Source organism: Lithobates pipiens, unplaced genomic scaffold, assembly GCF_037356315.1.
Source record: "Lithobates pipiens isolate NorthernLeopardFrog02 unplaced genomic scaffold, aLitPip1_a1.2 Scaffold_23, whole genome shotgun sequence".
Classification (NCBI taxonomy): Eukaryota; Metazoa; Chordata; class Amphibia; order Anura; family Ranidae; genus Lithobates; species Lithobates pipiens.
Window position 1 is genome coordinate 329,923,781 of NW_027507785.1, and position 16,477 is coordinate 329,940,257.

Below are 16,477 nucleotides of genomic sequence, written 5' to 3' on the forward strand. Positions count from 1 at the left end.
CCTACGGACTAAGACTGGGATGCTGTTAACGTTCATGTGCGTGTAAAGGCAGGTGTCCTAATACTTTTGGTAATATAGTGTATCTATAAACATTCATGCTTTACTGATCCAAGTGTGCATGTTTATTAATCTTATGTGGGGAAAAAAAAAATTATAAAATCGAAACCTTAAGGGGTAGGTAATACCATAAAACTGGTACCGTAAAAGTTTGAAACTTCCCAAGCTGAGGTTAAAAAAAAAAAACAGATGTAGATAGAGGAAAGAGTCAGAGATCCTTCCTTCAGGACAGAGTTTTATCTGTCTTTATTATCCGGCTTTTCTGGAAGGGAAACTTTGTTCTTTGTAGACAAAAGACTGAAATCCTAGCGTATAAACATATGTCATATTTCTTGATTGATATTCATTTCCTCCACAGTTTGAGCTGTCGGCGATGTATCATCGTAGGGAACGGAGGGGTGCTCGCCAACAAGTCATTAGGATCAAAAATCGACGAGTACGAAGTGGTTGTCAGGTAAGAGCCTTTCATTGGCCTAGAATAATAAACTCCGGAGCGGAGATGTCAGCTGGTCTGCATGTGTGACCTGTCATGTTCCAGGCTGAACTCGGCACCGGTGAAAGGCTTCGTGAAGGACGTGGGCAGTAAAACAACACTAAGAATTACATATCCCGAAGGAGCCATTCAGAAACTTGAACAATATGAGAAAGATTCCCTTTTCGTGCTGACCGGATTCAAGTGGCAAGACTTCAAATGGCTGAAATACATTGTTTACAAAGAGAAAGTGGTAAGTGGTGTCACTGGGTTGCATAAGAATGCAGTGTTAATATTTTATGTTTTATGACTGAAAATCACTTACATCTGCGCTTATGCAAGAATCAGAACATTCAGTTATTCAGTGTAACTTGAAAAATATTTATTTGTGTCCTGGCTTTGCTTTCTTATTCTCAACCTGACACTTCAGTTTGAATGTCAACATCAACCAAAGTCTGACAGTTGCCCTTCCAATTACCACACAGTCCTTTTCCGTTCTGATTTTGACTGCACAGTCCTCGACTTCTGCTCCCTGGTTCTTTGTACAGGCCTTGTCTCTACTGCCCCTTGTTCTTCACTCAGCCCTATTCTCTTCTGCCTCTGGTTCTCCACTCAGCCCTTATCTTTTCTACCCCTTGTTCTTCACTTAGCCCTTTTCTCTTCTACCCCTTGTTCTTCACCTTGCCCTTTTCTCTTCTACCCCTTGTTCTTCACCTTGCCCTTTTCTCTTCTGCCCCTTGTTCTTCACCTTGCCCTTTTCTCTTCTACCCCTTGTTCTTCACCTTGCCCTTTTCTCTTCTACCCCTTGTTCTTCACCTTGCCCTTTTCTCTTCTGCCCCTTGTTCTTCACCTTGCCCTTTTCTCTTCTGCCCCTTGTTCTTCACCTTGCCCTTTTCTCTTCTGCCCCTTATTCTTCACTCAGCCCTTGTCTCTTCTGCTTCTGGTTCTTCACTCAGCCCTTGTCTCTTCTTCCCTTGGTTCTTTATGCAGCCCATGTCTCTTCTGCCCCTGGTTCTCTACTCAACCCTTGTCTTTTCTGCCCCCCTAGTTCTCCACCCAATCCTCGTCTTTTCTACTATCTGCTTCTCTACCTCGCCCTTGTCACTTCTATCCCTGGATATCTAATTAGCCCTCAGCTCTTCTGCCTCTGGTTCTGTAACCAGCTCTCATCTCTTCTGCCTCTGGTTCTTTACCCAGCTCTCATCTCTGCGGCCTCTGGTTCTCTACCCAGCCCTCATCTCTTCTGCCCCTGGTTCTCTACTCAGCCCTTGTCTCCTCTGCCTCTGGTTCCCTACTCAGCCCTTGTCTCCTCTGCCCCTTGGTTCTCTACCCAGCCCTCGTATTTTCTTCCATCTGGTTCTTTACTCAGCCCTTGTCTCTTCTGCCCCTTGGTTCTCTACCCAGCCCTCGTATTTTCTTCCATCTGGTTCTCTACTCAGCCCTTGTCTCTTCTGCCCCTTGGTTCTCTACCCAGCCCTCGTATTTTCTTCCATCTGCTTCTTTACTCAGCCCTTGTCTCCTCTGCCCCTTGGTTCTCTACCCAGCCCTCGTATTTTCTTCCATCTGGTTCTCTACTCAGCCCTTGTCTCCTCTGCCCCTTGGTTCTCTACCCAGCCCTCGTATTTTCTTCCATCTGTTTTTTTACTCAGCCCTTGTCTCTTCTGCCCCTTGGTTCTCTACCCAGCCCTCGTATTTTCTTCCATCTGGTTCTCTACTCAGCCCTTGTCTCCTCTGCCCCTTGGTTCTCTACCCAGCCCTCGTATTTTCTTCCATCTGGTTCTCTACTCAGCCCTTGTCTCCTCTGCCCCTTGGTTCTCTACCCAGCCCTCGTATTTTCTTGCATCTGGTTCTTTACTCAGCCCTTGTCTCTTCTGCCCCTTGGTTCTCTACCCAGCCCTCGTATTTTCTTCCATCTGGTTCTCTACTCAGCCCTTGTCTCTTCTGCCTGCTTGTTCTCTGCACAGCCCTTGTATTTTCTGCCTCCTAGTTCTCTAGCCAGACCTCCTCTTTTCTTCCATCTAGTTCTCAGCACAGCCCTCGTCTCTTCTGGTTCTCTGTACAGGACAGGTTCTGTGCACAGTCCTTGTCTTACATTCCCCTGGATCTCCACGCAGCCCTTGTCTTTCTGGTTTCTCTGAACAACCCTCCTATTTTCTGCTCCCTAGTTCTCTGTGCAGCCAGTGGCTCTCATTTCCTAGGTCCTCTGTGAAGCCCTTGTTCTCTCCTTCTCCTGTTTCTTTGTTACAGCTGTCCGCTTTTCTACCTGTTGGTTCTCTGCCCAGCCCTTTTCTCTATTTCCTCGCATTCTCTGTGCAGCCCTTGTATCTCCTGCCCCCTGGTTCTCTGTGCAGTCCTTGTCTCCCCTGCCTCCTGATTCTCTGTACAGTCCCCTTCTTTCCTGCCCCCTGGTTCTCTGTGTAGTCCTTGTCTCTCCTGTCCCCTGGTTCTCTGTGCAGCCCTTGTTTCTCCTGTACCCTGGTTCTCTGTCCAGTCCTTGTCTCTCCTGTCCCCTGGTTCTCTGTCCAGTCCTTGTCTCTCCTGTCCCCTGGTTCTCTGTCCAGTCCTTGTCTCTCCTGTCCCCTGGTTCTCTGTCTAGTCCCTGTCTTTCCTGCCCCCTGGTTCTCTGTGCAGCCCTTGTCTTTCCTGCCCCTTGGTTCTTTGTCCAGTCCTTGTCTCTCCTGCCCCTTGGTTCTCTGCGCAGCCCTTGTCCCTCCTGCCCCCTGGTTCTCTGAGCAGCCCTGGTCTCTCCTGCCCCCTAGTTCTCTGTGCAGCCCTTGTCTCTCCTGCCCCCTGGTTCTTTGTGTAGTCCTCATCTCTCCTGCCCCCTGGTTCCCTGTGTAGTCATCATCTCTACTACCCCCTGGTTCTCTGTGTAGTCCTCATCTCTCCTGCCCCCTGGTTCTCTGTGTAGTCCTCATCTCTCCTGCCCCCTGGTTCTCTGTGTAGTCCTCATCTCTCCTGCCCCCTGGTTCCCTGTGTAGTCATCATCTCTACTGCCCCCTGGTTCCTTGTGTAGCCATCATCTCTACTGCCCCCTGGTTCTCTGTGTTGTCCTCTTCTCTCCTGCCCCCTGGTTCTCTGTGCAGTTCTGGTCTCTCATGCCCCCTGGTTCTCTGTGCAGCCCTTGTCTCTCCTGCCCCCTGGTTCTCTGTGCAGCCCTAGTCTCTACTGGCCCCTGGTTCTCTGTGCAGCCCTCGTCTCTCCTGCCCCCTGGTTCTCTGTGCAGCCCTTGTCTCTCCTGGCCCCTGGTTCTCTGTGCAGCCCTCGTCTCTCCTGCCCCCTGGTTCTCTGTGCAGCCCTCGTCTCTCCTGCCCCCTGGTTCTCTGTATAATCCTCATCTCTCCTGCCCCCTGGTTCTCTGTGTAGTCCTCATCTCTCTTGCCCCCTGGTTCTCTGTGTAGTCCTCATCTCTCCTGCCCCCTGGTTCCCTGTGTAGTCATCATCTCTACTGCCCCCTGGTTCCTTGTGTAGCCATCATCTCTTCTGCCCCCTGGTTCCCTGTGTAGTCATCATCTCTACTGCCCCCTGGTTCCTTGTGTAGCCATCATCTCTACTGCCCTCTGGTTCCTTGTGTAGTCCTCATCTCTCCTGCCCCCTGGTTCCCTGTGTAGTCATCATTTCTCCTGCCCCCTGGTTCTCTGTGTAGTCCTCATCTCTCCTGCCCCCCGCCGGTTCTCTGTGTGGTCCTCATCTCTCCTGCCCCCCGGTTCTCTGTGTAGTCCTCATCTCTCCTTTTTTGTGCAGTTCTTGTTTTTCCTGTGCCCTGGCTCATGGGTTTAACTTTTTAACACGGTGTGTTTTTTTCTGAACGCCCCATTTTGTGTTCAATGTCTTTTTACGTAGAGCCGTTGCGCAGCCCTTGTCCCTCCTGCCCCCTGGTTCTCTGAGCAGCCCTGGTCTCTCCTGCCCCCTAGTTCTCTGTGCAGCCCTTGTCTCTCCTGCCCCCTGGTTCTTTGTGTAGTCCTCATCTCTCCTGCCCCCTGGTTCCCTGTGTAGTCATCATCTCTACTACCCCCTGGTTCTCTGTGTAGTCCTCATCTCTCCTGCCCCCTGGTTCTCTGTGTAGTCCTCATCTCTCCTGCCCCCTGGTTCTCTGTGTAGTCCTCATCTCTCCTGCCCCCTGGTTCCCTGTGTAGTCATCATCTCTACTGCCCCCTGGTTCCTTGTGTAGCCATCATCTCTACTGCCCCCTGGTTCTCTGTGTTGTCCTCTTCTCTACTGCCCCCTGGTTCCTTGTGTAGCCATCATCTCTACTGCCCTCTGGTTCCTTGTGTAGTCCTCATCTCTCCTGCCCCCTGGTTCCCTGTGTAGTCATCATTTCTCCTGCCCCCTGGTTCTCTGTGTAGTCCTCATCTCTCCTGCCCCCCGCCGGTTCTCTGTGTGGTCCTCATCTCTCCTGCCCCCCGGTTCTCTGTGTAGTCCTCATCTCTCCTTTTTTGTGCAGTTCTTGTTTTTCCTGTGCCCTGGCTCATGGGTTTAACTTTTTAACACGGTGTGTTTTTTTCTGAACGCCCCATTTTGTGTTCAATGTCTTTTTACGTAGAGCCGTTATTTGCCTGTACATTCCTTCTCTGCCAAGCAGTTTTCTTTTTCTCTCCTTTTTTGGTTTTTCCTACATGATGGTGAAAGGTAGAAATAGGAATGGATGTAGCCAAAGGTGTATTCTGTGCACAGGAGGAGACGGGAGCGCCGGCTGTGACATTGCAGCCACCTCAGCTACTGTCAGATAAAGAATAACACCGAGACATCTGCAGAATTCCAGCCAAAAATGTTTTTCTTGTGTGTTTCTTGGCCAGCTCTGCAGACTGCTGACATATCTAAGGGAGCAATTTATTAAACATCTTAATCTCATAAATTGAACAGAGGCTGGAGTCTATGACCTCTGCTCCCTTTTCCAAGATGGATGGACATGGGAATTGGTGGGATTTTGGTAAAGGGAAGGCGAGTCGTGATGGCCTAGATAAGAGCCGAGTGTGATGCCGTCACTGTGCCCTCCTGGCTGATCTGTCAAGGGAGCTTCGTGCCTCCGGGCAGAGCCAAGCTTTCCTTCCAATTCATCACAAGCATTCTGAAATCCCGGCCTACGTGAGAACGCACGTACGCAGCTTCTCAAAAGGGCAATTCTTTTATTCACACTGAAATCCGGCTATAGAAAATAGGGGCTCAGGCACAAAATCCGCAATGCATCATGGCGGGAAATCAAAACTTTCTTTTGACCTTTGGGGAATTATGTTCAAATTATTGTTATATTAATCTTAGAAAAGAAAATACTAATAAAAACTTCCTTATTAAATTCATCTAACAATGTGTACTCTTAATTTTCCAAAAATATCAATAATCGAGACAATACCCGCTGATCCTTCCAGTTACTTACAACTCCAGGATTAGCGTGCCAACAATCTACAGGCTGAGCTAGCCTCTGCAGCGTTGCCACTTGAGTGCAAATGCTTTCATTCCTTGCTCTCAGTTCTCAACTCTATCCAGTCTATGTGGTTAATGTGTATAAGCTGGCCTCCGCCTTGCACCATTCCATAGGCCATATCCTCTGACATGTTTCGCCCCACCTACCGGGGCTTGGTCATCCATGACTATAAGCTGGCCTCAGCCTTGCACCACTCCATACGCCATGTCCACTGACATGTTTCGCCCCACCGTCCATAGCTTGGTCATCTATGACTATAATCTGGCCTCAGCCTTGCACCACTCCACACGCCATGTCCTCTTACATGTTTCGCCCAACCTACCAGGGCTTGGTCATCTATGACTATAAGCTGGCCTCAGCCTTGCTCCACTCCACACGCCATGTCCTCTTACATGTTTCGCCCAACCTACCGGGGCTTGGTCATCTATGACTATAAGCTAACCTCAGCCTTGCTCCACTCCACACGCCATGTCCTCATACATGTTTCGCCCCACCTAACGAGGCTTTTTCAACTATGACTATAAGCTGACCTCATCCTTGCACCACTCTATACACCATGTCCTCTGACATGTTTCGACCCACCTTCCATAGCTTGGTCATCTATGACTATAATCTGGCCTCAGTCTTGCACCACGCCACACGCCATGTCCTCTTACATGTTTCGCCCAACCTACCGGGGCTTGGTCATCTATGACTATAAGCTGACTTCAGCCTTGCACCACTCCACACGCCATGTCCTCTTGCATGTTTCACCCAACCTATCGGGGCTTGGTCATCTATGACTATAAGCTGGCCTCCGCCTTGCACCACTCCACACGCCATGTCCTCTTACATGTTTCGCCCCACCTACAGGGGTTTTTTCATCTATGACTATAACCTGGCCTCAGCCTTGCACCACTCCACATGCCATGTCCTCTGACATGTTTCGCCCCACCTACCGGGGTTTTTTCATCTATGACTATAAGCTGGCCTCAGCCTTGCACCACTTCACACGCCATGTCCTCGGACATGTGTCGCCCCACCTACCGGGGCTTGGTCATCTCTGACTAAGCCCCCGGTGCAGAAGACATGGCATGTGGAGTGGTGCAAGGCTGAGGCCAACTTATACATGTTAACCACATAGACTGGATAGGGTTAAGCGGCGATATTTTTTTTTGCGTATGCTATACACTACTGGATGGGATGGTGATATTTTTCATCAGCACCCTATTCCTGAGTACTAGAGGGGACTATATATACTTCCCTTTTTTTTGCATAGAGCAGCTTTATAAGTATTAGCACGTCCTAGTGTACAGCAGACCTATTGCTGAGTCCTTTGTAGTGACAGCTTTTCCTCTGTTCTGCCTTCCATGACCCACAAAATAAAGAAGGTAAGAAGGAGCGCTCAATATCCAATGAAATGCAAGTTGGAAGGTGAATTTGTATTCCTTTTTTTTTTTAAAGTAATGACAAGTGATCAAGCCAATGCGTTTCAGGGAACAGAGACTCCCCCCTTCCTCAGAGAAACATAAGAGTGCACAGAGACATATACAGTATATATATAAAAATATTAATATATGTTGAAATGCAGGTTAAAAATATAATTTGCATAATCGTATATCAGAACATCCTATAAAGTGGTGAAGCATATGAAAATTGTATGTAAAAACTTACATGTGTATATATATTTTTTGTATAATACTCAAGGTGCTGATATAAAAAAACAGCAAAAGCGAAAGAAAAGAAAAATAAAATGGATAAAAGGAGCCTATTTAAAAGTTAGCATCCTAAAAGGTAATGTGAGTCTCCTGATGTATTAAAAGGACTTAAAAATGATAGTAGATGTATATGACCGTTATATGGTAATATAATGTATATAATGATCAGTGTATATAACCGTGTGCCCCCATGGGGACCGTCTCCTTGGGAGTCCCATTGGGACCTCTATCCAAAGTCATTTAGCCAAACGCTTTGGTCCCAAGGAAGCTTCTGCAAGATGTGAGATAGCGATGCCGCTCCAAGCGTGTTGGTGTCTCTACTATGATTAAGCACCTATATTGATGTGAAACGCGTTAGAATTTCTGTACCTTTCATCACCGTGATGTTGAACGAGATTTTGGATCTTCCACACTGTTTTGTCACGAATAAAAGGTGTTATTCGGAGTGAGGCCGTTCAGCTGTTTTCTTCGAAGCTTCTGCAAGACTAGCGTTCATCAGAAAAATACTTTTAGCATAAAAATAGATCAGTAACTGACCTGTTGCTGTATGCTAATGGGGAATGGGAAAGGAACTCAAACGGGAGTGTCTGTGACACCAAAATCTGGAGGAAAAGAGTCAGTCTGAAGGGGTCGGGGGCAGCATGGGACACAAGGGGTATAAGAGACCGGGGGGTAATGAGAAGAGAAAGGGGAAGTGGAAGGAGGGGGGAGGACAGGGAGGAAAAAAAGGGCGATAGAAAGGGGGGGGGTGGGTAAGTTGTAGGGGGACATGGGAGTTAGGAGAGGGGGAAAGGGAGAATGGGGTATATATATATATATATATATATATATATATATATATATATATATATATATATATATATATATAAAAACATGTATTCATCAGTTTAGGCCAATATATATTCTTCTACATATTTTTGGTAAAAAAAAAAAATTAAAAAATCGCAATAGGCGTATATTAATTGGTTTACGCAAAAGTTATCACATCTACAAACTATGGGATAGATTTAGAGACTTTTATTTTTTTATTGTTTTTACTGGTAATGGCGACGATCTTCAAATTTTTGCGGGACTGCAACATTGCGGGGGACAAATCTGACCCAGAATGTCCTTTTTGAGGACCAGTGACATTATTAAATTAATCAGTGCTATAAAGATGCACTGATCAATGTAAAAATGTCACTGGCTGGGAAGGGGTTAACACTAGGGGGCGATCAAGGGGTCAAGTGTGTTCCCTGGGTGTGTTCTAACTGTAGGGGGGGGGGGTGGGCTCACCGGGACATGACAGAGATCACTGTTCCCGATCACTGGGAACAGAAATCTCTGACATGTCATTAGGCAGAACAGCGAATCGCCTTGTTTACATAGGCAGCTCCCCGTTCTGCCTCTGTACACAGCGATGGCGGGTCGCCGGCGGACATAGAACCAGGGTCACGCTCCCGGGGCGTGCACACACCTGCTATCCTCCTCGCACGGACCGACGTACAGGTATGACGGTTCACACAGGAGAGCCGACCTGCCGCAGTATACCTGCCTAAGCTGGTCGGAAAGTGGTTAAAACCAACGCATTTCCAGGATGTTCTATGAGGCCCTTCATCAGGGTTTAAATTGCTGGCAAGAATCTGGATGGTCTGAGGCTTAAATGGGTTAAGAATTGTAAACATTATCATCTCAGTATTAGGACGAGGCTCCACTAGGTATAGATGGTTCGAATCTCAGCCGGGTTAGCAGGGACTGACCGAGATTCAAACCATCTATGGACAAGCTGATTGCACCCAAGTTGATCCATCAATCGCTGCTCATAGTGTTCTAGTGGTGGGGGGGGGGAGGGCGCACCCCTTGTCAGAACACAACAGGTCAGCAGGGAGGAGATCGCTGTACTCACTTCGCATAGTGAGTACAGCGGCTCGACTGGAGCCGATCGTTTTCTTTTCTTTCAACCCAAGCGGGTTGACAAAAAACTCATAGTGTGTTCTAGAGCTGCCACGACGAGTCGACCGTAAACGATTACGTTCGACTACAAAAATGCGTCGACGTGCGTGCAGTGCGTCGATCCGTCACAGTGCTCCGTGTCTCCCACTCTCCTCCGTGCTGCAGTCCCCCTCCGTGCTGCCGTCCCCCTCTGTGGCCGCCGTCCCCCTCTCTTCTCCCCCTCCGTGCCGCCGTCCTCCTCTCTTCTCCCCCTCCGTGCTGCCGCCCCCCTCTCTCTTCTCTGTGTCCCGCTCCGTGCTGCCGCCCCCCTCTCTCTTCTCCCCCTCCATGCTGCCGTCCCCCTCTCTCTACTCCCCCTCCGTGCTGCCGCCCCCCTCTCTTCTCTTCTCCCCCTCCGTGCTGCCGTCCCCCTCTCTCTTCTCCCTCTCCGTGCTGCCGCCCCCCTCTCTCTTCTCCCTCTCCGTGCTGCCGCCCCCCTCTCTCTTCTCCCCCTCCGTGCTGCCGCCCCCCTCTCTCTTCTCTGTGTCCCCCTCCGTGCTGCCGCCCCCCTCTCTCTTCTCCCCCTCCATGCTGCCGTCCCCCTCTCTCTACTCCCCCTCCGTGCTGCCGCCCCCCTCTCTTCTCTTCTCCCCCTCCGTGCTGCCGTCCCCCTCTCTCTTCTCCCTCTCCGTGCTGCCGCCCCCTCTCTCTTCTCCCCCTCCGTGCCGCCGTCCTCCTCTCTTCTCCTCCTCCGTGCTGCCGTCCCCCTCTCTCTTCTCTGTGTCCCCCTCCGTGCTGCCGCCCCCCCCTCTCTTCTCCCCCTCCATGCTGCCGTCCCCCTCTCTCTACTCCTCCTCCGTGCTGCCGCACCCCTCTCTTCTATTCTCCCCCTCCGTGCTGCCGTCCCCCTCTCTCTTCTCCCTCTCCGTGCTGCCGCCCCCTCTCTCTTCTCCCCCTCCGTGCTGCTGAACTCCTCTCTCTTCTCCCCCTCCGTGCTGCCGTCCCCCTCTCTCTACTCCCCCTCCGTGCTGCCGTCCCCCTCTCTCTACTCCCCCTCCGTGCTGCCGTCCCCCTCGGTATCTCAGGATGGAGAGTGTAGTTAGGAGCCGGTAAACCCGGCTCCTTCGTTTTCAGAATGGACAATGTGACCACTGACTCTGTCCATTCACATAACTGACACATTGTAACCGCCTGTAATTACGATGTCTCAGTTAATGAATGGAGAGAAGCCGCTGTCTTCTCTCCATTCATTATCAGTGCAGCAGAGGCTGCAGAGAAAGGGACTGGGGAATCTGTGTCCCTAGTCCCTTTCGCTGTCTCAAATGGGAGATGTCAGAGGTCTGTTAAGACCCCTGATATCTCACCATAGCCCCCCCAACAGGGCTGATTAAAAAAATTGCAATAAATAATGAAAAAAAAAAAAAATTGTAAAAAAAAAAAAAAAATATATAACACACTGACACTGTCCCCACACACACTCCCCCTTAAAAAAAGAAAACATTGTAAAAAATAAATTATAAACATTCATGAACTTCTGAACAGAAAATATAAAGCTAAGATAAAAGAATATATATATATTTATATTCTTTTATCTTAACTTTACAAAAATAAGTACATAAAAAAAATGTAAGAATATAAGTACATACTTATATATAATATATATATATTTATGTACTAGTTATATTCTTTTATCTTACTTTTTTTTTTTATGTACTTATCATTTTTTGTAAGGTTATCCAAAGGATTAATTAGCTAATCAAAAAAAAAAACCCCACTAGATTAATAAAAAAAAATTAATAAAAATAAAAATAATCGTCTAGTCGATGACTAATCGAAAAAATAATCGATAGATTCGTCGACAGACAAACTAATCGTTAGTTGCAGCTCTAGTGTGTTCCAGGCTTAACTGTGAGATCAAGTGTGTGACCGGATGTGCACATAGCAATTCAATAAGTACTGAAGGAAGGCTAAAGATGACCGTTCTGGAGGTTGCACATTTAAAGTTGTGCTCCAGGCTGATATAGAAGATGCAAATGAATGCAACTCTGTACATTAAGTACAGTGCATCCAGAAAGTATTCACAACGCTTCACTTTTTCCACATTTTGTTATGTTACAGCCTTATTCCAAAATGGATTAAAGTCATTAATTTTCCTCAAAATTCTACAAACAATCCCCCATAATGACAACGTGAAAGAAGTCTGTTTGAAATCTTTGCAAATTTTTTTAAAAATAAGAACATGAAAAAATTCCTTATCACAGCCTTTGCTCCATATTTTGGTGAAGCTCCTTTGGCACCAATTACAGCCTCAAGTCTTGTTGAGTATGATGCTACAAGCTTGGCACAGCTTTGGGCAGTTTCTCCCGTTCTTCTTTGAAGGACCTCGCAAGCTCCATCAGGTTGGATGGGGAGCGTTGGTGCACAGCCATATCTCTCCAGAGATGTTCAAGTCTGGGCTCTGGATGGGCCGCTCAAGGACATTCATAGAGTTGTCCCGTAGCCACTCCTTTGTTATCTTGGCTGTGTGCTTAGGGTCGTTGTCCTGTTGGAAGATGAACATTCTCCTCAGTCTGAGGTCCAGAGTGATCTGGAGCAGGTTTTTACCAAGGGTGTCTCTGTACATTGCTGCATTCATCTTCCCTTCAATCCTGACTAGTCTCCTAGTTCCTGCCAGCTTCTCTCCGGGCTGTGGGCTTTCTCGGTTCCCCTACATCTCCTCCCTCCTTTCCTCCGTACGTCTCCTCCCTCCTCCTCTTGACGGCCAATACGATTGGATCTCCTTTCGGCCAGTCGAGTGAAGGGTCTCATCACCCACTTCCTGATTGGCTGGGAGGAGAATCAGGGTTACAATAGCAAATATTTATTTGCTATTGTCACATGACTTGGTGGGCTTCGGGAGCAGCGCTCTGAACACCTGATCCCACCCTTTTTTGAAGCCTATTCGAGCCTCTGGCTCTAATCACGTGCTTCAATTGTAATCCAGGCATCCGGCACCCTACATGTAGACCAGGGGGCCGGACACGTAGATAAGGGGGGGGCGGTGCCCGTGCACGGCTAATGGACGGCCCACCACTGTAACAGAGAGCATGTTGATAGGAAGAGAGAGCATAGAGAAGAGCTCATCGGTCTGCTGCTTCCCCTTCCACTGTCCAAACACAGGCTGGGGGAGGGGAAAAACCTGTAAATATTACTGAACTGCAGTGGAGAAAAATCAGGTCTCCCTCCCTCCCAGACGGGGCTGTGCTATGTGGCAGGGCTGTGTGAATCTCAAAACTGGGTGGACAAAAATTCAAATTTTTCAACAGATTAAAAAAAAACTTCCTGGATTTGTATTCTTATGCATGATTCTTTTGGGCGTGACTGTTGCAATCTTGTCGCTAGAGGGTCGGTACCGAATACACATTGGTGTTTATTGGTGCCAAAACATTGCATGGCAAAGCCTTCTTCCATCATGAACCAATGTGGCGGTGTGCAGAAGGTGAACCAAAGGTACGCTAAATGGCAGCGTGCAGATGCTTCCAGCCGTTATAAGGACACACATTGGATAGGAAACATCTGGCTGGTCTCAGGGATGTCTGGGTGCAGCGCACACCTCCCACGCTCTCAGAGAGCAAGTGATCCCAAACAGAAACATATTCTGTAAATACATTAGGAATACTAATGTTTCCACAGTTCAGCCTCTGTAAGCAGAATGGTTGCCGTCACATGTGCTTCAAACTCTATGGGGGGGGGGGGGTGTATCCCAAACTGTGACTTTAATATAGACCTGAGCTTTACCTCCCACAGATGCTTATACATTCCCTCCACTCCCCCACCAATCCGTGTACCCAGAACAATGACAACACGACCCCTGTATGCTTTAAAGTGAGACTTTGGAACTTACACAGAGCTTATGGCTCGCGTCCCATCCCCAAGTGCTGAGTGCAGTGGAAGAAAACCATGAATATTTGGAGGAGAAGACTACATTATTGGAAGGTCCAGGTGGTGGTTTGCTCAGTAGACCATTGATGAGGCCTAGGGACTGCCTCTCGTGTTGATTGGACGGAAGGATAAAATTACGGGGTGCCTCTACCTTCGTTAGGAGGGCAAAGCCCAAATCCAAAGTGAATGAGTAGACTGGAAGAAGTACTGGTCTCTTTCATAATGTAGGATATGTCATTCAAGATCAAGCAGTAACCTTCTACTGGTCTTTTAGCCAGCACTCATGTTGTTCCTGAGCAGAATGGTCACCTCCCAGAGGCCAATCAGCCCTTACGTTTGTCTCTGCTGGATCCCTGCCACAATGCTGTTAACTTCCAAAGTTGCTCCTTGTTTACAAACATCCATCCCGGTGTAACGACATATTCGGCGACCCATCACAGTTTGCTACGGAAGTGGCGTTCCTTCGCCGCCATCTTGCTACACCCCACACTCGTCCACAGTAAAGATACACTAAGAAGGGGGAAAGCGGACATGTTGTTACACCCACTGGAGTTTTGCATTTTAGATGTATTTATAACAGTAAAGTGAGTTTCTATAGTGAAATACAGGACTTACAACTCCGTCTGACTGCTTAGATGTTGAATTTTAAAAGCAGGAACTTCTGTCAGATTAGCAAACCTGTGAGATGAGCAGAGTTGCCGCTGCTTTTCAAATTCAAGATCTAAGTAGTCAGACGGAGGTGTAAGTCCTGTATTTCACTGCAGAAACTAATTTTACTGTTATAAATACGTGTAAAATGCGAAACTCTGGGTATAACAAGATGTCCGCTTTCCCCCTTCCTAGTGTATCCTTACTGTGGGCGAGTGTGGGGTGTAGCAAGATGGCGGCAACGGAACTTCACTTCCGTAGCAAACTGCAATGGGTTGCCGAATATGTCAATACAACAGGTCAGAGCCCTGAAATGCATCGGGTTACTGTTAGATCTTTAGTAAAATAAAATAATAAGAAGAACTTTCTTCTACTCATCTAACATGCACTCTGAGCAGAGTAGTCACTTTGCACAGGCTAAATCATCCATTACATTGGTCCTTCTAGAGCCTACATCAGCCTTTTTCAACCTGATAAAACCCATTCATTGGGAGTCAGTGGGAATAATGCCCCTTACTTTGGTGGTCGGTGTAAGAATAGCCCCCTTACAGAGAGCTGTAAAGATCATTGGTGTCATACCACTGGCTCCTGCAAGTTGCATTGGCTCAGAACTATATAGGCACCATCAAACAGGAGGTAAATCAGCCACAGATCAAGGAACCCCTAGCCACCTCTGGAGGAACCCTCGGGTTCCACAGAACCCCGGTTGAGAATGGCTGTCCTACATAGTTAAAAAGACTGGTGTTTCCTGCACCCTATTCCTTAACTTTGGCAAGGTGTACGTCATGCAGCATAACAGCCTATATTTGCGGAGTGTTGCTCCGTTTACCCACAGTAATGAAAACACTCTTCATGTGAGCTTTAAAATGAAATTTGGAGCTTACACAGAGCTTATAGTGCTCACCTCAGTCCCTGGTGCTAAATGCACACATGGAAGGAAGAAGCATAAATTAATCTTGGGAGGTATAGGCTACATTATCTACATTATCATAAAGCTCAGGTGGTGGTCTGCTCAGTAGACCATTGATGAGGTCTAGGGATCTCTCATGTGCTGAAGTAAAGGAACGTGGAGTTATGAGGGCCTCCATTCTAGTTAAAGTTCAAAGCCCATATCCATAGTGAATTATTAAATTGGAAGCAGCTCTGATCTCTGTATTCATGTTGGATATTTTATTGAACACGTAAAATTAACCTTCTACCTCTCTTTTAGCAAGCACTAATGTTGTCCCTGAGCAGAGTGGTCACTTTACAGAGGCTAATCAGCCATTACATTGGTCCTTCTAGAGCCTACATAGTTAAAAAGACTGGTGTTTCCCACACCCTATTCCTTAACTTTGGCAATAGGCTTGGCCTTAAAAAAAAAAAAAAAAAAGAGTGGAACATCAAGGTGTACGTCATGCAGCATAACAGCCTATATTTGCAGGGTGTTGCTCCGTTTACCCACAGTAATGAAAACACTCTTCATGTGAGCTTTAAAATGAGATTTGGAGCTTACACAGAGCTTATGGTGCTCACCTCAGTCCCATGTGCTAAATGCACACATGGAAGGAAGAAGAATAAATTAATCTTGGGAGGTGTAGGCAACATTATCTCCATCATGGTTGCTCAACCTGTGGCCCTCCAGCTGTTGCCAAACTACAATTCCCATTATGCCTCTGCCTTTGGGAGTCATGCTTAGAACGATCAGCTTTGCAATGCCTCATGGGACTTGTGGTTCTGCAACAGCTGGAGGGCCACAGGTTGAGCACCCATGATCTACATTATCATAAAGCTCAGGTGGTGGTCTGCTCAGTAGACCATTAATGAGGTCTAGGGATCTCTCATGTGCTGAAGTAAAGGAACGTGGAGTTATGAGTGCCTCCATTCTAGTTAAAGTTCAAAGCCCATATCCATAGTGAATTAGTAAATCGGAAGAAGCTCTGATCTCTTTATTCATGTTGGATATTTTATTGAACATGCAATATTAACCTTCTACCTCTCTTTTAGCAAGCATTAATGTTGTCCCTGAGCAGAGTAGTTACTTCACAGAGGCTAATAAGCCATTACATTGGTCCTGTTAGATCTTACATGGTTAAAAAGACCGGTGCTTCCTCCACTCTCTTCATTCACATTGATCGGCCATTACATTGGTCCTGTTAGATCTTACATGGTTAAAAAGACCGGTGCTTCCTCCACTCTCTTCATTCACATTGATCGGCCATTACATTGGTCCTGCTGGATCCTACATGGTTTAAAAAGGCTGGTGCTTTCTCCACTCTCTTCATTCACATTGATCGGCCATTACATTGGTCCTGCTGGATCCTACATGGTTTAAAAAGACCAGTGCTTCCTCCACTCTCTTCATTCACA

The 16,477-nt window shown here is 47.4% G+C and overlaps 1 protein-coding gene across 12 annotated transcripts in view; it reads left to right on the forward strand.

Moving 5' to 3' along the window:
• Positions 1-16,477, forward strand: part of ST3GAL3 (ST3 beta-galactoside alpha-2,3-sialyltransferase 3) — a 690,822-nt gene that overhangs the window by 622,129 nt on the left and 52,216 nt on the right. For all 12 annotated transcript variants that reach the window (XM_077450693.1, XM_077450694.1, XM_077450692.1 and 9 more), the window contains 2 exons: positions 416-511; positions 596-782. In XM_077450693.1, coding sequence (XP_077306819.1) covers positions 416-511; positions 596-782 — 283 coding nt within the window. The remainder of the gene's footprint in view (positions 1-415; positions 512-595; positions 783-16,477) is intronic.